The sequence below is a fragment of the Melopsittacus undulatus genome, chromosome Z (genome assembly GCF_012275295.1).
Source record: "Melopsittacus undulatus isolate bMelUnd1 chromosome Z, bMelUnd1.mat.Z, whole genome shotgun sequence".
Taxonomy (NCBI): Eukaryota; Metazoa; Chordata; class Aves; order Psittaciformes; family Psittaculidae; genus Melopsittacus; species Melopsittacus undulatus.
In genome coordinates, this window is record NC_047557.1 from 89,181,145 (window position 1) to 89,203,242 (window position 22,098).

Consider the following 22,098-nt stretch of genomic DNA (forward strand, 5'->3'; position numbering starts at 1 on the left):
CAAACCAAGAAACAAAACCAACTATAAATGGTTGTTTGTTTGTTTGTTTGTTTGTTTTCTAGTCTAAGTTATAACAATGCAGGGAGAAAGTTCCAACTTGTTTTAATAATCTACCTATGTTTGTAAACATAAGTGAACCCCTTTCAATAACATTGTCAATTTCACTTCAAAAAGGCTTTAGTTTGTCTGGCTCGTTACATTGTCAGTTTCTACCTAACCTGCTTTAGCAGATTGAGTCACAGTCTTATAGAACCATTCATGCTCACAAGGACCTCGCTGAGAGCAGTTTCAGACATTATAATGCTGCAAATGACCTTTGAAAACAGGTTTATAGCTAATACATATAAAATTATAAAGATTACAATAAATTCAGAACTGAGACCATACATGGAATATGGCATAATAGGCTACAAGCAAATACACACAGCACCAAACATTATCCACTTTACTTAGAAACCAGTCAGCTTTCAATTATCCTGAGATATTCCAAAAGGCTGTGTTGAAATGGTAGACAGAAATAAAAGAAGTTTCTTTCAGTGTTTTAGTAATACTTTGTATCCCATAATGCTGTTAAGTCCATTTCTACTATAAACCTCCTTGCTTACAATTTCATTTGTGATTGACTGTAATGGCTGCAGTGACTACATTTTAACAGCTGATGGCACCAATCAGCTCAAGAAGTTGCCTAGACAAAAGTCAAATTCTTGTATGTGAATGTTGTAGAATAATTTGATCGGAAGGCAAAATGCAAATGTCTATTAGACAAAACTAGGCAAAAAATGTCCTCAGAAAAGTACAGCATCTGTCTGTCTGGAATGTGACACTCACTGTCAAATTGTATCCTGTTTAGAACATGTAACTGTCTAGATAAAGGGGCTGGAGCGCTTCCCATAGGAAGACAGGCTGAGAAAGTTGTGGCTGTTCAGACTGAAGAAGAGAAGCTGCATGGAGACCTCACAGCAGTTTTTCAGTGTCTGAAGAGGGCCTACAAGGATGCTGGAGAGGGACTTTTCATCAGTGTCCCGGGTTCAGCTGTAATAGCTACTTTTCTCCTTTCTGGTAGCTAATGTAATGCTGCATTTTTGACTTTAGTCTGAGAGCAGTGCTGATAGTACACCACTAGTTTTAATTGTTGCTAAGTAATGCTTATCCTGGTCAAGGACTTCAGTCTCCGGTGCTCTGCCAGTGAGGAGGGGCACAAGGTAAGACACCTGACCCAAATTAGCCAAAGGGGTATTTCATACCACAGCACATCATGTCCAGTATATAAACTGGGGAGAGTCACCCAGAAGGCCCAGACTGCTGCTCAGGTCAGGCTGGGTATCGATGAGCAGGTGGTGAGCAATTGTATTGTACATCACTTCCTCCTGTCTGTTTTTTTTCCCCTTCCCTTTTTAGATTTGTATTCTCTCCCCTTGTTATTTCCCTTATCATTATTATTAGTGCTAGTCGTACTAGTCTTGTATTGTTTTAGTTACCTGACTGTTCTTATCTCAATCCATGACATTTACATTCTTTCAATTCTCCTTCTCATCCTGTTCAGAGCAGGGATGAATGAAAAAAGGAGTGAGAAGCTCTGTGGTTCTGAGTTACCAGCTAGGCTTAAACCACAACAATCAGAGCTGTAGCAATAGGACAAGGGGTGATGGATTCAGACTTAAACCCGTCACCCAGGGGAAGTTTATGATAGATATAAGGAAGAAGCTGTTTACTGTGAGGGTGGTGAGGCACTGGAACAGATTGCCCAAAGAAGAGGTAAAGGCTCATCCCTGACAGTGTTCAAGGCCAGGTTGGACAGAGCCTTGAGCAACATGGTCTAGGGTGAAATGTCCCTGCCCATGGCAGGGGGCTGGAACCAGATGACCTTAAGGTCCTTTCTAACCCTAACCTTTCTATGAACTGCAAACACTCGTCAGGTTAAAAAGTTTCTAAACAGGGATACAAGTGCCTTTATGAAAATGACAATTTACATTTTTATATTAATCCTTCACTGGTGTAACATATAAGTAGGTTAAAACAAGATATGTATAAGATATGTATATTTATTTGCACCACCATAAAATATTTGTCCTCCCTTAGGACACTGTATTTAAAGAACAGCTACTAAAAACTAACTTCACAGTGATGCTAAAGAGATGAACAAAACAAGTGGGAATCCAGTAGTCTTGGGGGAACTTGGAAGGTATTTATCTGGGTGTGGGACTGGAAGACATGAAAGAAACTAAGACATTCACCCCTTTGTGTAACAGTTGGTCTGTATTGTCAAATCCAGGCCAACTTTAGGCATTCAGAAGTCTAGTGAAGTCCCAGAGCTACTTTTTAAGAACTAATCTGGTCCTTAACATCTCATTTTAAGACTTTGACTGGTTTATAGCAAAAAAAAAAAAAAAAAAAAAAAAAAAAAAAAGTGCTCTCTTCATTTTCTGAGCTATCAGAACTAAGGATCTGGGAATGGAAGCACACTTCTATGCCCTGTTACCACGAGGGATAAACTGCACATTTTTTTAAAATGAAATCCGAGGCAGCTATACTAGAACATAGCTGTACTAAAGTACCTTAAAAATAGACCTCGTAGGCTGCGGGATCCTGTAAAAGGACAGGCTCTTTCCAGCGGGGATGGGAAGAGCCGCTGAGGGGATCGCGCCTGGCGCTATGGGCAACTTAAGGCGCCCTCTCAAGGCGCCTGGGACCCAGCAGCAAACACCCGCCACCCCCCCCCCGGACTAGCGAGCGGCAGTAAAGGCCTAGGTAGGAGGGTTGGTCTTACCCTGGCACAGCCCACCCGAGGGCGGAGCTTTGTGGCCGCCCTGACTAAAGATGGCTCCCTGGCTGTAGAAAGCTTCAGTCCTCTTCCTGACGCGATCGGATGACGTACACTGAGGGAGTCCGGGGGTTCCACTTGTTGTTTTGGGGGGTCTCAGCGCTATGTAGGGTCTGAGCGGGCAGTGGCGATGGCCGCTCGGTGGGCAGCCCGCGGCTCCGAGCCGTGGCTGGACGAGTTTACTCTCCCTGCGGAGAAGGACTATCTCCTGGAGAGCAGCCGGGGCCGCATCGAGTGCTTGTTCGAGGTGCAGCTGGCCGTGCTCGGGGCACAGGGAGACCAACGCATCTGGGTGCAGCTGGCGGGCGACTGGAAGGCCGTGCGCGCTGCCAAGGTACGGGGGACTGGTGGGAAGCGGTGCGGGCCGCAGCCGTGGGCCTCTGTCACCTGGGCGGGGAGCGGGGTAGTGTTTGCATACGGTAGAGCCCCTCCCGGCCAGGGCACGGCTCAGGCTGCTGTGTACGGGGCCGGGAGAGAGAAATCGGTGCTTCACGGGGAAACAGAACCCTGCCCTGGTAAACAGGCGTGTCTCGGGTGCAGGGTTGTCTCCTGTGGTGTTGACACAAGCTTGAAGAATAGAGAGAAACAATTCAGCTGAGAAGTGTGAAGTTCATCGGTGTGGCACGGCCACCGCATCGTGAAATACCTCTGCAAAAGTGGGTTAAACGCTTGAGAGAGCGGGCTAAGTTGTGTTCTGAAATGCGGTTAAAATGTTTCTCTCTCCTTCCCAAAGTCAAGTAATTACTCTCGGTTGGGTGTTACCGCGTTTCACAGTTGCGTTTCAAACTTTGTGGCAGTTAGTAGCTTATTACCTACTTAAGGAGCTCGCTATCAGTTTAGCAGGGCTAGTATTTCCTAGTAGGAAAGGGTAGGAGTTTCTTGCTTCAACAGTCTATTTCTTGGAGCAGATAGCTTTCTTTTAACCAAACACGTTAAAAGGGAGAGCGGTCTAGGCTCTGCGAGTCTTCGCCTGACACTCGTTGCTGTAAAGTATTTTCATTTTAGAAGTTAGTTTGAGAGTTAGTTTTGTGAATCTCTTGTACAACAAGCCTTTTGGGGGAGGCTCAGCAGTAATAATGAAGTTAATATCACTTATAGTGGACTTTATAACTATGGGTGTTTGAATAGTGTGATAAGAAGGATGGTGTGAGCACTGGCAAGGCTGGAGATAGCTTTCAAACCCCAAATCTCAATACGTGTACTTTTCTATCTATTTAAGAACAGATATATGTTAGTGGGGAATCCTTAGCATGTGTTTTGTGACTTAGTTCATGGACTGGCCAGTACACTTTCAGAAACTTGATTCCTCAACTATGTAATTCTCAAGACTTTTATAAAGAAAATGCTATGAATATTTAGGGTCTTGACTTACTTGATTCTGAAATTTACTCTAACACAATTTGCTTGTATACTTGGGCTTAAGAGTCTCCACAAACTGTTATAGGTAGCATAAACAGCTATTCATTCTTCTCCAGGCAGCTGCAATACAACTTTTTTTTTTTCTCCAGAAAATTAAAGCCTGAAACAAATATCACAAGAATATAGTTTTCTAATTGCTGATTTTTCCTAATAACATACAAAATGTTTCCTACTCCAGATACCTTGGAGGGTGTGGGAGACTTGACCCCCTTACAAGTAGAGCAGTTGTCAGACTCTACCTGAAGGTGTTACTGACCAGACAATTACACATCTTCAACAACTGCACATCTTCATTGTCTCCCTTGGAAAGGTTTGGTGATAGCAGTTTGCTGTAATTCATCACTCGCAGGCAGTATATTCATTCTTCAGTGCTGCCTGGTGGGGGAAGTTCCCAGATTTAGTATATCCTTTTTTCTAATTATATCGTTATCTTGTTGATCGGCTAAAATGTCGTATGATGACTAAAGCACAAAAGGTAATCCTATGGATTTTGTTGTAGAAACAGGTTGTGATAATTTGGCCTTGGAGCAGTTTGCCCTGATAATCAAGATGATGTAACTCAAGAGATGATGAAAAGTGCTCTTATGTTATTCATTACCTTGTATTGGTTTTCAGTTCTATTCAAATGAGAACTTTTAGTTTTCAAGAGTGAAAGCAGAGAATAAAATGTGGCATACTTAGGAGTCTGCAGAACAATGACTACTGCTTAGAAACTAGTGTCACTGCATAAGAGTTTAAAGCACAGAAAGAGATAGGGGGAAAATAGTGCTACCTGAAAAAAGAAATTGTGCACTGTATTGACAGAGCTCTCAACTCTGACACATATAGAACAAGGCGACGCATTTAACACATTTAAAAACAGTGAATTTTCTGGTGGTAACTTTTAGGAGGCAGAAATAACAGTGGGATTTTTGTTTGGTTGGTTTTGGTTTGGTTTTTTATTTTTGTTTGGGTTTTGGTTTGGTTTTTAATCTGTTAAAAGCCTGAACTTCTGGGGCACAGACCCATCTGGAGCCTGGAGTTTTCTGTTATTTGTCAATATTGTCTGCTTTTTCAAAATACTGAGTTTCAAAGCCTCAGCTTGCTGTGGAGCTTTTGGAGTGTGATGATTTCCCCCTCTCCTCCCCATGTTATATGCCCGTTATAAGTAGGTAGACTGGCATTTAAAGTTTTAAAATCCAAATATTTTATTTGGCTTATTAGAGAATCTATCACAATCCAGAAAATGTTTTTATCATTTCTTTGGGGTAAGATTTTTTTTTCTTCCCTGTAAGATGTTTTTAAGGATCCTGCTGTGGTAGTTATGTTGTGCCATGCCACAGGATCAATGTCCTTGACTGAATGATAAGTACAGAATAAGTAACACATAATAACAACTAAAAAATGTAGGATGGCTACTGCTCTGATGAGCCTTTGGAAGTTTTCCTTTTGAAAGTGTGATTAGAAGCTCAGTTTTACAGACTAGGTAGAATTCTTTAGTGTGAGGCATTTGTTCATGAAGCATATGTTCTCTGACCAAATAAATGGGAAAATAAATTTCTTTTGACTTGTCTTTTAAAATGTTTGAGCTTCAAGTTAAATATTCTTTTACTATCAATTTCAAGTAAACTTATAAATAAACACTTGGATATTAATGTTAGCCTTCTGTATATATACATAAATTATTTTAAAATAATTTCAGGTATCTTTTATCTCCATTATCTAGTTTACTGGCAGTATTTACTTTCTCAAGTTTCTTGTGCCAAGTTGGCTTCATTTTCAAATGTACTTATCTATTTCTGACATAATCAAAACTAACTTGATATATCAGCTTGTCACAAATATTCACTCTGCTGTCTTTTTGTCCTTCTAGGAGTATATTAAGGGACTCTGTGAACCTGAACTAGAAGAAAAAGAGTACTACCCAAAGGACATGCACTGCATCTTTGTTGGTGCACAAAGCCTGTTTCTCAACAGTCTTATTCAGGATACATGTGCTGACATATCAGTGCTAGAAATAGGACTGCTCAGTATTAAAGGGGGTGCAGAAGCTGTTGTTATGGCTCAGAGTCATATTCAACAGTTTGTGAAACTTTTTGAGAGTAATGAAAGCTTATTAAGCGACAATGAGTCAGAGATTAAGAAGCAATTCAGACAATTTGTGGAAGCACATGAAGATAAATACACAATGGATTTACTGATTTTGCCTAGCTCTCTAAAAAGAGAGCTCCTAGCTCTCACACAAGCTGAATGCTGTGAAGGGCAGAGCAGTATCATAGATCTGACAGGTTCTGAAAGCCCAACAGATTTTTTACATATCGAAGCCCCCAACGTGATAGTAACAAACAGAGGTGGAAGAGCAGATGATGAGGAAGAAAGAAACAATGCTGGGACACCTGTAACTGAACTTACAAAGCAAATGGACATTGTGTTTTCTGATGCTCCTGGAACAAGTTTTGTTCCCATAAATGTGCCTGTGTTAGAGACAGTAGTGCCTAAAGAAAGGCAGTCATGTAAAAGAAGATCTTCCTATGATGAGGAAAGGCTTCCTAAAAAGCAGTTTTCTTCAGAAAATGATCAGGAAGTCAAATTTTCACACAGTAATCATACAGATAGTGAAGCAGTTATTGATCTGATTTCAGATAGCTGCAGTGAAAGTGGATCAAATGATTCCAGTTATGTTAAAGTAGGTGATGAAATCAGTGAGGAAATGGAATATAGAATCCTTGTGAACTTTTTCAGAACAATGGGATATCACCAAAATATTGTAGAAAAAGTCATTGGTATCCTAGGGCAGTCTGTGGAACCATTAACATTGTTAGAAGAAATTGAAAAGGAAAGTGCAAAATCTCAAAAAGAACACGAGCAGTCATCTCCAGTGCCTAAAACTGATAATCCCCTTTTAGGAAGTAATGTAAATAAGTCACAAAAGCTAGTAGACAAAAGCAATAAAAGTCCACTTAAATCCAGTCATAATTCAAATGAGACAAAAAATGTGCATCACAAAATAAGAAATCCACCAAACATGGAAGCTGATGCAGAAAATGAAATGCATATATTGGTATGTGAACCTGTTTTTCCTTCCAGTAAAAAATCAGCTATGTGCTATAAAAAAGGAGACATTTATTGCCCGGGTAAGAATTACAGTTTGAGATCAAGTGATACAGAGATTGATGGTGGTGTACCTTTTGGGACTATACAAGCTGGAGCTCTAAAAGATGTTGATTCTGTAGCCAGAGAGAGCTCGGATGTGCAGTGTACCTCGACTAAGACTAAAACTGCAGTTAGGCAAAGCACTGCAGGGCCCTCAACTGTACAGAGTATTCATCCTGGTTCTGAGGACCAATTAAGACACTGCAGCTCTTCTCAAAGGAGATCTCCTAACCAACATCGTTCCCAAACCTCAAACTCAGAAAATCCTATCTCAGACCAGGTATTGTCTTCACAAATGCATCCTTCAAATCCTGATAGAGAGACAGTGGGACCACAAAGACATCATCCTGACCCTTCTGTTACTGGAGTTCAGAGATTTTTGGATTCTCTGAAAAAACCATACAGACTGGAATTGAAAAATGAACCTGGGAAACCATATTTAAAACATATCATTATTGATGGAAGCAATGTTGCAATCACGTAAGTATTGTTCTCTTCAGCTCTCTCTATTAAAATTTCAATGAGCTTTCAAATGAAATGGGAACTAAGGTTGCTGTGGCATGTGTAAACCTTTTGCTAGCTAGCTTTTGTTACCAAAAGCCCATGTTCACAGCAAGGTTTTCAGCTACTGGTAATGGCTGCAGTGGTAAGTTACAGTAAGGCTTGATAATGAAAAATTACATGAATGTGCTGTAGCCATTTTAATTGCCAGCGCATAGCAATTTTGATAGCTTTTACTCTCTTTTGTGATAGTGTCTGTTTTTATAACTGATTTATTTGGAGTTGTTATTCCTTGTTGAGATATTATGCATAGAAGGAAATTCGGAGTTCTTTTAGCCAGTGTACTTCAGTGCACAAAACCAGCTAGATCAGTGCCATTGTAGGATATTCTATTATGAAACAATTCTTGTAGAATTTTCTTTTGGTTTAAAAAAGAATATGTAGTCTGAAGATGAAAAAATACAATAACTGGTTAAAATAGATCCTTGATTTTGACTTAAAAATTGGTTGGCAATTGCGTACTCTGGAAAATATTTCCTGTAAAGCCTTTTAGGCTTAACTTTCCTGCTCTAATAATTTATAAAAAACAAGTAGCTCAGATTTATTAAACCCAAATACTAAAGTAATCTGAAAAAAATGAATTGACAAAGAAAATTAAAACTAGATACGCTCTGGAGGTACGCGAGATCCTATTTGATAACAACATGTTTTCAAATTAAAAGTAAATTAATTCTACAGCCTTGCTTACTAGGCAGTGGTCAAATTTGAAGCCTGATTTGTGCCACTTCAAAGCAACCTGGTTTGAACTATTAGCACTTCAGCTCCATGGAGCACTTCAGTTGGAATTTAATTTTGGTGAGCTCTGCTCTGTTGCAAGCAATTTTTTGCATCAAACTTAATTTGCTCTGCATGCATCTAACAAAGAAGTTATCATCAGTGTAAGTGTTCTGTTTTTTTACTTCTGCTCTTAGCATCTTGTAATATTGAAGTGGGAGTTCTTGTAATGTATTTTTCCTTTAACAACATTACACTTTAGTGCTTGGGTCCTGTTACTTTTGCAAATGTAGGCATGCAGCAAAAATATTCCATCCCTTCAATAAAACTTGCAGAATAGGGAACCCTGTGTATCTGTGCACACACCTCATTGCCTATTCATCATGATACCTGAAAGAATGTATTCAAAAGAGAGTAGACAGTTACAGAGCTGTTGAATAATTGTAACATATTGGCTGACAAAGCACCATGCAAACAAATTCTATAAGGTGTGTACAGTTAATACTGAAAGGATCATTTACTTTGAAAAGATCACTGCATTGACCGTGATGCAAGGATTTTCCATTATTGTAAATACCTTTCTATTTTCACATTTCTACTGCAGACAACTTTGGAAAGTGTTGCAAGTTACAGTTTTCTCCTTTTTAAAAGTTAATGACTAACTGGAATGTCAAAATCAGTTAAAATAATTTGACAAATGTGTGCTTTACTTGGTTCATTTTAACATTTGTCTCATCAAAACTGTCCTCGAATAGGTTGTTGTTCTTTAGTCAGGAAGAGATGTGTATTTAGCCTTTATATGCTAAATAACTTTGGCAAGCACTCAGGTCAAAAGGTTTATTCAGTGTTTGCTATGGGGCTTTTCTGTAGTTTTGGAGTATGAGAGTGTGCAATGACAAGTACCGTATTTCTTCTTGATGAGGAAGTGGTAATTTTTAAACAGACTGTCTGCTCCACTTGTCAATACTAATGAGTAAACTTACTATGAGAACTTGCTACATAAGTTTTCTTAAGTGCATTCTGAGTTGCACTGCTGAACATGCATAAACTGGTATTAGCTTTTATTTTGAAACCATGCTGCCGGAAACAAAATAGAGTACTTTAAGCAAAATACTAATTCTGAGCGGTCACCTATATGCCTGGACAAAGTTGGAAAAGATCAGACTGTTTAAGTGTTTCTTAAACACTTAACTATTTTAAAATACGAATTTTAATCTTGGAGTTTGGAAGTCCTGAAAAGCTTTGTATTGACTGTATTAACTTCTTATTAGGCTGGAACTGAATCTTAAATGGGATAATTTCTACTATCAGTGATCCCATGAATTCTGTCAGATGCTCTTTGGCTGACCCAAACCTATATGACTGCTTAAGATACAAGTATCATATGTCATCTACTTTCTGCTGTTAGATGAAAGATGCTTCCTAAACAACAGGCTTAAATCTTGTTTAGGAGGACAAAATAAACTTTTCCAAGGGAGGAAAAAGAAGTACAGTGTTATGTACTATAACAAAATAGTGTTGAAGCCAGATCTAGAATTAATTTAATGTTTCAGACAGTTGGCAGCTGGTAGTTTCCCAGAAGTAACTATGTAAACACAGATCTATACATGCATGTACACACAATTGCATTAATGGGTGGGGGAATCATAGTATCATAGAATGGTTAGGGTTGGAAAGATCATCTAGTTCCAACCCCCCTGCCATGGGCAGGGATACCTCACACTAAAACATGCCACCCAAGACTCTGTCCACCCTGGTCTTGAACACTGCCAGGGATGGAGCATTCACAACTTCCCTGGGCAACCCATTCCAGTACCTCACCACCCTAACAGTAAAGAGCTTCTTCCTTATATCCCATCTAAGCCTCCCCTATTTAAGTTTGAACCCATTACCCCTCGTACTATCACTGCAGTCCTTAATGAAGAGTCTATCTCCAGCATGCTTATAGTCCCCCTTCAGATGCTGGAAGGCTGCTATGAGGTCTCCATGCAGCCTTCTCTTCTCCAGGCTGAACTGACCCAACTTTATCAGCCTGTCTTCATACAGGAGGTACTCCAGTCCCCTGGTCACCCTCGTGGCCCTCCTCTGGACTTGTTCTAACAGTTCCATGTCCTTTTTATGTTGAGGACACCAGAACTGCACACAATACTCCAAGTGAGGTCTCACGAGAGCAGGGTAGAGGGGCAGGATCACCTCCTTCAACCTGCTGGTCCCACTCCTTTTGATGCAGCCCAGAATACAGTTGCTTTCTGGGCTGTGAGCACACACTGAAGCCAGCTCATGTTAATTTTCTCATTGACCAACACCTCCAAGTCCTTCTCCACAAGGCTGCTCTGAATGAATGTATGCTCCTAGTTTCACTACCAGCTAATACCTTGAAATTCCTAGATGATTTTTTTTAAATATAAACCAGCTTCTGCTTACTCAAATATTGTTGTGACCATGAAACTGAGTCTGAGCTATAGAGTTGTGAAGTGATGTTTCTGTTCTCTTGTTTTGCTGAAGGTCTCTTTCCATTTATAAGAGTCTTCTTTATTTTTTTTTTCTGGCAAGACTACATGTGTAACTGCCAGCTTTGCTTGGCAAGGTTTGTGTTTATTGTAGTAAAACTGATGAATTTCCTATCTCTTCTCTTTCTTTCACCCCCAGTCACGGTCTAAGGAAATTCTTTTCCTGTCGAGGAATTGCAATAGCTGTTGACTACTTTTGGAAACGTGGCCACAGAAATATTACTGTGTTTGTTCCACAATGGAGAACAAGACGTGATCCTAACATTACAGGTGAGGGTAATAGTTTCCTGATGTTTTCTTTATTAAATTACTGTCCTGGGTTCAGCAGTAGCAGTCAATGTTCTCCTTCTTAGTACCTGGTGCAGTGCAGTGGTTTTGACTTTCAGCCTGGGAGCACTGATAACACTGATGTTTTTAGTTGTGGGCTAAGTAATGCTTGCTTAGACCAAGTACTTTTTCAGTCTCATGCTTTACCAGGGAGGAGGGGAAGCCAGGAGGAAGCAGAGACAGGACACCTGACCCAAACTAACCAGAGGGGTATTCCATACCACATTATGTCAGTCTGGCTGCTTGGCATCAATAATGGGTTTCTATATACAGTATGAGACACTCTCTGAAATGCTCTTTAGGATAACTGATGTGCAGTCAGTGGAGGCCTTTTTGTTTGTTATGGTCTTGTTTGCTCTTTAATTTCTAGTTTCAGCCTCTTCCTCCCAATTTTCATAATATTAGCAATCTTCAGTTGTGAATGTAATTTCTGTTAACAGATACAGAAATAACCTATCTTCTCTGCAAACTATACCTCACACAAATTGTTGAATAAATAGCCTAAAAGAAGACTTTTGTTTTTAAGAACAGTTTTTTTTTTTCGTGTTTTAACAGAGCAGGATTTCTTAACAAAGCTCCAGGATGTTGGAATATTATCTTTAACCCCTGCAAGGGTGGTTTTAGGGGCAAGAATTGCTTCTCATGATGACAGGTATGGAATATATACAGTCTTTTTAAATATCTATCTAACAGGTATAAAAACTTCATGAGTGGTTGTATTAGCTAATACTTCAACCTATCTAGACAGAGAGCTATGCTTCCAGCTTAAGACTAACCTCTACATTTGTGTTATTTTACTGTCCAAAGAAACATTTCTGTATTTAAAAATAAATATTTATATATGTACACAGAGATAAATAACATACAGAGAAATTAGCGGAAAATGGCACATTTTCATGGCAATTTTAACCATTGAAAAAAAAAAACCCAAAGATCCATTTCAAATGTCACCATTTGCATTGAGTAAGAAATTAAGTCTTATAGTAATGTTTTTCTGCATTCCTTATCAGTCTTGGAATTGTCTTTTATGTTTGGGGAGCACTGGCATAAGTGAGCTACTAATAAGGCTTAGTTTTGTTCCATTTTCTTTCTCAATGCCCTTGTGGCATATAAATATCTATGTGTACTTGAGAACTGTATTTGTAATAATGTGTAGGCTACTAGATTTCCAAGCTAACTTGAGCACCTAAGTTTAACTTCAAAATGTGGGGATCATCTTTCAGTACAGTAAGATTCAGGGGCTTCTTATTGGGCGTTGAGGGGTTTCCAAGTGCTCATACTACTTTTGCCAAATTTTCCCAGTCTTGAGGTATGGCTGAAAACACCTGCTGCTTAAGTTTATTCGTATAAATAATCATTCATACTTTATTTTTCTGGCTATAAAATTGTCACGTTTTTGCATCATGGGCATGCCTAGTTTTGTTAGATTGTGCAGTCATGCACCTGATTGCAAAACTTAATATGCAAAAGATAAGTGCACTCTACATATCTTCCTTGTTAAAATATGGTAACTGTGATATCTTAAATAATAATGTTATAGCAAAAAAAAAAAGCAGCCAAATGGGAGTTATTTACACACTCATGCTGTATATACACCCAGCATTTCATATAAGAATGCTATTTATGTACAGTAGAAATGAGTGTTGTGCTAACATATTCACATGAAAGTGTACACTTTTCTTTAAAGGACAGCATCTCTTTGCTAAAATAGTTTCAATGGCAAAAAGCTTGTTTTCGGATAGGTAAAACAAAATCTTAATAAATCTGTAGTTTCCTTTTGTCATAATTTAACAACAGAATAGTAACCACACTCTTCATTAACAAGTGTTGACAGAGCAAACAACTGACATGCAGAAAATGGATATCAGTGTTGACCAGAATAGTATATGGAAACAAGTTTGTTGGAATGTGTAATAAATATTGTACTCTTTTGTAAAATAAACCATTTACCTCTACAAATATTTAGAATCTCATGGATTTGAGGCAGTTTTGCTTGTGGTTGGTTTTTTGGGGTTTCTTTTTTAGTGAGGAAAAAAAAAAAAGCCTCCTGTAAAGACTCTGCTGCACTTAAATAAATGCATGCCACCTAAAATGCTCATAGCTATATGATGGGTCAAAGCAGCATCATTTTCTGGTAATCAGAGTGCTTGTTTTCATGCAAGGAGATTACTCTTGGATAGTAAAATGTTTAGTTTTCAAAATCTATAGGCAGTTTTCAGCAAAGCAGACTTTAACTGTCTTTGAAATAAATCTTACAGGTTTTTATTACACCTTGCTGATAAAACTGGAGGTGTTATTGTGACTAATGATAACTTCAGAGAATTTGTAACAGAATCAAATGCCTGGAGAGAAATTATTCAAAGAAGGTAATCACTCCATTTCTGTGAAAGTGTAAAAAGGATGTCTGCCCTTACAGTTGTGGGCACTCTACCTTCATGTAGGATTTTTATTTTAATCAATCTGTCATGAAATTCTGGCACAGCCCAAAAAAGTACTGTGTGCTTCACCACTTTGATTCACAGCCTTATAATAATGTGTTGAGTCATCTAATATCCCTGTTATATGTTCTCTAATCTGCATCTGTTAATTGCTCACATAAGTAGGAGTTTGGTTTTGAAGCTAAGATGTGACAGTTCTGAAGTTCAGTGTTAAATTCTGTTAGAGTACATGCTTTGCAGTCTATTCTCACAGGCTTTCTTGTTTTAAATATCATTTCTTCAAGGAGACATGATATCTGATGCTCACATACAGCATCACTTTTAAGGTCTTAGAATCAATCACTCATTACTGTAGTACAACAAATTGGCATAGCTAAAGAAAATAATGAACGTTTGCAGTATTCCTATAGCCATTTCTCTGCAATTGTTGAGTGTTCTTTGGGTATAGATGAATTCAATTAGCTATCAAATTATCCCTGCTTGAGCTTGTAGATTCTCAGTCAATTAGTTTCTCCTGTTCAAGTGGTTTCTTTTTGTTCACTTGGTTGTTTTGCTTTTTCCTCCTCCAGATAAATAAGGTCATTTTAGTATTATTATTAAGGTATGACCTTCTGTTGCCCACTAATCCCTCAGTCTCCATGACATTTTCTGAGGCTACATCTGCTGCAGTGAGTGGGATGTGTATAAGTCAAATGAAATAAATAAAACCTGCCCTGAGTTCTCACAGTATAGCTGGGAGAATGTGGAATTCATGTTGACTAATCATGCAGATATTTGCACAATTTATCGAGTGAGTTCTGCCCAAGTCAGGCTTTGTTCTACAGAACTTTAGCAATAATTGTTAGCATGCCATTCTGGGTCTGTGATTATTATTATTATTATTATTATTATTAACAGCTTGTGTTAACATCTCCTATTAGTTTTACTTCTGGGAAAATTCCACTATACCAAACTTTCTCCTTGCAAACAAATTTTAGTTGAACTGGTTTTCTTCGATGCAGAGTTCCAAAGACTATTCCAGAAAAGGAACTTCTTTGTGTCTTACCTGTAGCTTTGTGTCTTACCATAGCTAATGCTATGTGTGCTAGTTGTGTGGCTTTCGAATAACATATGCTTTTTAGGTACATGGTTGAAGGCCCTTACAAGTAAGAGAAGGTTGAAGGCCCTTACAAGTAAGAGAAGTTTGAACAACCAGAGAAGTTTCTCTAATTGCCAATGAAATTCCGTTCTGGTTTTGTCATAAAATGTTACAGTCATTCAACACTTGCTGTGAAGGAAAAAAAAAATAAATAAAAAAAGCAAAGCTTAGCTTTCTGCAGTGCTATGGGAACAGATCACAAAAGCCCCCAAGCTACAATTAAATTGACAGTAAATACTGGTTGTATCCAAAATGGATTACTAGTTAAGCTTCAGTGACTCCTGATATGGTGTAGTGTATCTGCAATAAGGCAACTTATCCTGTGCTACAAAGGTGAAGGTAATAAAGATGTTATACATTGTTATTAAATAATATTGAAAGAAATCTCTTGCAGGCTGCTCCAGTACACTTTTGCTGGTGACATATTTATGGTTCCTGATGATCCTTTGGGAAGAAATGGACCTAGATTAGATGAATTCCTTCAAAATGAAGACTTTTCTAGGTATAAGCACTGCTTCCACTTTTCTTTGATATAGTTATGATTTCACATTTGGAATAAACTGTTTTCCTGGTTCACTTGAACACCTCTTCAGATCTGTATTAGTAAATATATAATGAAATTAGGCAAGAATACAAAAACATGATTTTTCTTTTTCTTAAGCCTGTTCAGAAACTGCTGGTGACATTTGCATCTAATCAAGATCCCTCTCAGAGCTAAGATAAGTAAAACAATGACTTCCTCTGAGATTCAATTGTGATGGCTTTCATACAAAGGTGGTCCAAACTATGTTAACATCACACAAAGCTACCAGTGGTTTGGATATGGTGGTAGCCTGGTATCCTGTTAGTTATGGTGATGTTATTTAAAACACCTTGGTTTATCACTTACTCATGGTGGGGCAATAGGTGCTACAAAAGAAACTCTACACTCAGTCATGGGAGAGGCATTTCTCTTTTCACTTGAGATGTGAAATTGTGCTGTTAATAAAACAATTTTTTGAGGGGCATTGTTATTAAATGCTTTATTAATATTTTTAAATATTAATATATATACAGTTCCTATAAGATTATTATACTTTTAAAATGTTCATATATTCCAAGTATGAATTTGCTTTACATTAGCCATTAAGATGTGGGAATGGGTTTGCTCTTTTGTGTGAGAAAATGGGCTGCTCTTTGCTTTTCTTTCACCACTTTAAGAATATAAATGCTAATGGTAGTGAGCAGTATTCAGAGATCTTTCAGAAACAACTGAAGTAATTAAAAATCAGTAATAAAAAAGGCAAGTTGTACTTAACTAATTGTTTGTGTAAATTTTTATCTCAGCTATTGGAAACAACTGAGGAAAGTGAGAAGTATATACCAGAAGGTCACAGGTTGATCTGAAAATAACCATGTTTAATGTTGACATGAAAAAAGCGAGTTTAGTTCTAGAACTCCAGTAGAAAATGCTAAGAAAGTAATGTAGCACTTATTTTAAGTACATATGTAAGTACATGATGCATAATTACAAATAATGTGTAAATATATTTTGTTGGACTAGAAGGGCTCTAATATAAAGTCCTTAGAAGATGTCATTTAGAACATTGTGGTTTAGCTGCCTAAAACACAATGCTGTGTCTGAAAAATGTGAAAGCAGTATGATTTGATAGGTGACTGTGCTGACTGTAAAAATGGAAAGAGATTCTTCTGAGAAGACTGTAGAAGAGCTCAGGTTCCTATCAGTAAACTTGGAACTGGAAGTAGGCTTTGATTTTTGGGGTGGTGGGTTTTGGGGTTTTTTTAGGGTTTTGGGTTTTTTTTAAGGGGAATAGATTGTTTGGGTTTTTTTTTTTGTTGTATTTATATTGATGTTTTTGACAGAGAAGAGGTGCTAGTGTAAAGAGTTAATTTTGCTCCTTCCCTGAGACTTTTCTACTTGAATTAAATAGTGCAGAAAGCATAAATGGCACCAGGAGCAAGATCAGAATCTAGAAGGATCCTGAGCAATTAAGAGAGCCTTGCCATATTGAGTAATGAGAGGTGTCCTAACCTAAATGCTTTTAAAATAGAGGTCTGTAATTTAGATACTGTTTCTCTTGGTGGTAGGAAACTAGACTGTAACATGAGCTCCAGTTTCTTTGTTTTCTTTATTACCTAGTGGCATCTGAAGTAGACTTGGCCCTAAATTCTGTCGTGCTAACAAGTTTTGAGTAGCAACAGCTTTTCAAAGTCTGACGTGAAATCTTAATAATTAAGGAAGAATATTCAGATCTTGACACTGCGGAAAAACTTCATTGCCCCATTTAGGATATCATTCCAGGGGAAACAACAGCTTGGTCTAAAAGTGAGCACAGCTCGGTCATGAGTAAAAGTAGATGAGGAATAGTCTTTTGGAGCATCTGGAAGCCTCTTTGCTCTGTCAGTATTTTCACATGCTCTGAGTCGTGTGTGTGTGTGTTCAATATGTCTTTTTATCCATTTGGTTCAATAACACTGGTGTTGGCTCTTCCATACGATAAGCTTTGACCTTTGCTGTTTTCTGTCAAGTACTTGCAATTTATTGTTTCTAGTCTGAGACAATGTTAATGTTATTTAGTCATGACAGATTCAAATTGAAAACTGTTATACCTACTGTTTTGTCTCACTTTGAAAAAATACTTATTACTTGATTCCAATCCATAACTAGCTGAGCAGCACTGAAGTAGAGGGGTTATACTCATTTTTCTTTTCTGTGTTTTTACAGAGACAGCTAACATCTCCTTAATCAGAATTTTTGTTTTGTTCCATAGAGGTTTCCAGTCAGCACCAAGGGTTTTCCAGAGCAGTAGACAGCATTCTCCTGAGACACCTTTCTTCACACCAGTCTCCAGACCAACCAGTAGCAGTCAACAACCTAGAAACAGAGTATATGGTGATTGTGCATCAGCACTGCTTCCACTGGAAACAAACACAGAGGCCTGCTTAGCCATTCCACCACAGAGATCTGAATCAGAAACAGCACGCCTAAGAGAAGCCCTGATAAAAATTTTTCCTGATCATGAGCAAAGACAGAAGATTGATCAAATACTAACTCATCATCCATTCATGAGAGATCTTAATGCACTGTCTGCTATGATGCTTGACTGAATAGTATACAGGGGTTTATATCACAACTCATTTGACTAACTTTGAGTATCGATACAGAGAAAAATGTTGCTCAGTTAACATTACTTTGTGAATATTCAAAACGTAATTTTATTTGTATAAGCAAAGCTATTTGTGTATGTTCTGTTGCTAATAGATATCAGGTTTTGATAAATTAAAACCTGCTGCTACTACAAATTTGTAGGCATATTTTCTAGAAAAAAAAAAAACAGACCAAATCTGCTTCTCATGAATTGCTTATTTAAAGCAGCAGCAGTTCTAAAGAACTGTTGCCACTTTACATAGTGTGTTAAAAATTTTTAAAAAACCCTTTCCTCAAAAGGGGAAAGTCATGACAGAGGTTTAAAAGTGACTCTTATAGCCTTAGATATATTTTCCAGATACACACATAACAGACTTTAACATAAGTCATGCACCTGTCAGGTATCGTTGGTGTTTTTATCTAGAGTATAGATATTCTTAGAAAACAAATGCTCTGTAGTACCTCCTTCACTTATGAATTTGGAAATATTTTGCCATAGACATAAAACAGACCTTCTTACTGCTTTCAGATGTGAAGACTTTTACATAATGTATATGTGAACCTGCTTTCCTTAAGCCTGCATTGTGGATTTTGGAAGTAGGCTATACTCCTAATGGTGTGTTGTCCTGGGTTCAGCAGTAGCAGTCATTTTCTCTCCTTCTTGGTAACTGGTGCAGTGCTGTGTTTTGACTTTCAGGCTGGGAACGCTTGCAGATAGCAGTGATGTTTTGAGTTACTGCTCAAATGTTTGGTTTGTCCAAGGCCTTTTCTGAGCTCATGCTCTGCCAGGGAGGAGGGGAAGCTGGGAGGAAGGAGAGACAGGACACCAGACCCAGGCTAGCCAAAGAGATATTCCATATCATAGCACGTCATACCAGGAGGTAACCGGGGGAGAGACCCAGAAGGGCGAGAGGCTGGGGGGATGGATGAGGTATTGGTCGGTGCTCGGTCAGGCAGGGTGGGGTGAGTTATGGGTCGGTGGCTGGTGAGGTGTTGTATTCTCTTCGCTTGTTATTTGCTTTATCATTATTATTTGGAGTAGTAACAGCAGTAGTTATTTGTGTTATACCTTAGCTATTAAACCATTCTTATCTCAACCCGTGGGGGCTACATTCTTTGGATTCTGCTTCCTAACTCTCCGGGAGTTGGGGGAGCAAGGGTGGGGGGATTGAGTGAACGAGCTGTGTGGACTTGGTTTAAACCACGACATGTGTAGATGGCAATTTGGAGATGACTGCATTGGAACAGTGGATGTTCGGTGTATTGCTTACGTTCTGTCAGAAAGGTGGCGTTATGAATCGCTTGGTTTGTAATGATCAACAGGAAGGCTTCTGCATTCTGAAATGCTTGTATACAGAAAGATTAAATGCAAGACATAACGAAAGTATTATGGATAAAATTGTGTATTACATTAATAACTTGTACTAAGCAGCCTTCTGATACTTGTGGGTAGCTGAGAAGCTTTGTGTACGTGGATAAAATCTTAGTCTCCATGGAATGAAAACCAAGAAACTCCATTTGCCTTTTGTCCTGGGTTCAGCTGTAGCAGTCTTTTCCTTTTTTTTTCTTTTTTTTTTTTCCTCCTTAGTTAGCCACCTTTTTATCCAGATTGAGAGATACTATACTTCCCAGGAGAAGGAACTTTTCAGTTAGAAAGTGTGAAGTCACAGCCCTCATTGACAGAAAATACTTATAATGCTTTAAAAGATCTGATGTGTATATTAGCTTTTAAGCTGGAAATTCTGGTGACCCTCAGTACTTTTTCAGAGTAACTTTAGTATCTGTAGCAATCTGTACTGTTACCTGTTTGCCTTTGCCCTCTCTGTTCTAAATCTGAATACTGTGACAAACTAGTAACATAGAATCATAGAATAGTTTGGGTTGGAAAGGACCTCAAGGTCATCTAGTTCCAACCCCCCTGCCATGGGCAGGGACACCTCACACTAAACCATATCACCCAAGGCTTCATCCAACCTGGTCTTGAACACTGACAGGGATGGAGCATTCACTACCTCCCTGGGCAACCCATTCCAGTACCTCACCACCCTAACAGGAAAGAATTTCTTCCTTATATCCAGTTTAAACCTCTGCTGTTTAAGTTTCAACCCATTACCCCTTGTCTTATCACTACAGTCCCTAATGAAGAGTCCATCACCAGCATCCCTGTAGGCCCCCTTCAGATACTGGAAGGCTGCTATGAGGTCTCCACGCAGCCTTCTCTTCTCCAGGCTGAACAGACCCAACTTTCTCAGCCTGTCTTCATATGGGAGGTGCTCTAGTCCCCTGATCATCCTCGTGGCCCTCCTCTGGACTTGGATAGAGTTGGCTTTCTGGGCTGTAAGTGCACACTGCTGGCTCATGTTCATTTTCTCATCGACTAACACCCCCAAGTCCTTCTCCGCAGGACTACCATGAATTTCCTTTTTGCCCAACCTGTAGCTGTGCCACTGTTTACATAGAAATGGCATGCTGTCTAGTACAGAGCTAATACACTCCAGTTAACAGTCAGCTCCACCTCTTTAAGTCTGTTCTGGGATCTATGACATAGGTAAGGTGGAAAAAAAGGGAACACAATTTATGAAAGCTGACCAATAGGACCACTTTCAGGAGCAGGAGCAAAGTCAAAATTACTGTGGGTCTCTACAAGCTGAAGTCTGTTATACCTTTCTTTTAGCTGTTTTCTTGTGCTAAGTGTTCACATTAGTAAAATCAAATTAGACTGCAGACACAATCTGGGCTACAGAGCCCATGTTCAACTTCTGACATACTGAGCTTTACCCTAAAGCATAAGTCTAGAGGCTTTCTGTCTGATTCCCTGTGTTCTGAAATCACACTTTAGTTAAATGCAAGAAAGCTGAAATATACTGAGGAAATGAGGATGTTGAAAGTTTGTCTTCACGTGTGGCCCTTTCACATTTATTGTGAAGTCCCTCACCAACAGCAAAGGGAAAGTTGATTGCAGCAAGAGCAAAGTATGAGGAATAGTTATTACAGCATCTCAAAAATACAACTAACAATGAAGAGAGACTTTGAATGTGTTTCTACATGCAAATAGACTTTTGTCTGTGCCTACAGGGGCAGCAAGAGGTAAGTACCATTATGCCATCAACATAAAAAGGACATGGAACTGTTAGAACAAGTCCAGAGGAAGCCACAAGGATGATCAGAGGACTGGAGCACCTCCCATATGAAGACAGGCTGAGAAAGTTGGGGCTGTTCAGCCTGGAGAAGGCTGCATGGAGACTTCATAGCAGCCCTCCAGTATCTCAGGGGGGCCTACAGGGATGCTGGTGACGGATGCTTCATTAGGGACTGTAGTGACAGGACAAGGGGTAATGGGTTGAAACTTAAACAGCAGAGGTTTAAACTGGATATAAGGAAGAAATTCTTTCCTGTTAGGGTGGTGAGGCACTGGAATGGATTGCCTAGGGAGGTGGTGAATGCTCCATCCCTGGCAGCATTCAAGACCAGGTTGGATGAAGCCTTGGGTGATATGGTTTAGTGTGAGGTGTCCCTGCCCATGGCAGGGGGGTTGGAACTAGATGACCTTGAGGTCCTTTCCAACCCTAACTATTCTATGATTCTGCGATTACTATCATGATGTGTGGGAAGACGTGGTGAAGTATGGAAATTTGTCACCAGTTTGCAGTGGATTAGGAAACTATATCAATACTAGTAAATGTGCTGCTAGCTTCTATATTAAACATCCATTTGAAAGGAATTAAAGAAAGTAGTGTCAAATGTTCAGCCGAGTAGTAAAATTATAGAATATTTAGGGTTGGAAAGGACCTTAAGATTGTCCTGTTCCAGCCCCTCTGCCATTGGGCAGGGACACCTCACACTAAACCATGTCACCCAAGGCTCTGTCCAACCTGGGCTTGAACACCACC

At 39.0% G+C, this 22,098-nt stretch overlaps 1 protein-coding gene across 3 annotated transcripts; it reads left to right on the plus strand.

The window, feature by feature from the left end:
* The first annotated feature begins 2,825 nt into the window (after window positions 1–2,825).
* N4BP1 (NEDD4 binding protein 1) lies at window positions 2,826–18,731 on the plus strand. Of its 3 annotated transcripts, none has more exons than XM_005152207.4 (7): window positions 2,826–3,155; window positions 6,093–7,852; window positions 11,297–11,427; window positions 12,040–12,136; window positions 13,743–13,850; window positions 15,455–15,562; window positions 17,832–18,731. In XM_005152207.4, exons 1-7 carry the CDS (start codon window positions 2,952–2,954, stop codon window positions 18,166–18,168), a joined length of 2,745 nt encoding a protein of 914 aa, XP_005152264.2. In that variant the 5' UTR covers window positions 2,826–2,951; the 3' UTR covers window positions 18,169–18,731. The 3 variants fall into 3 exon arrangements, with proteins under 3 accessions (XP_005152264.2, XP_030907778.2, XP_030907777.2); XM_031051918.2 differs by having other exon boundaries at window positions 15,722–17,946; XM_031051917.2 differs by lacking the exon at window positions 13,743–13,850.
* Window positions 18,732–22,098: the final 3,367 nt, after the last annotated feature.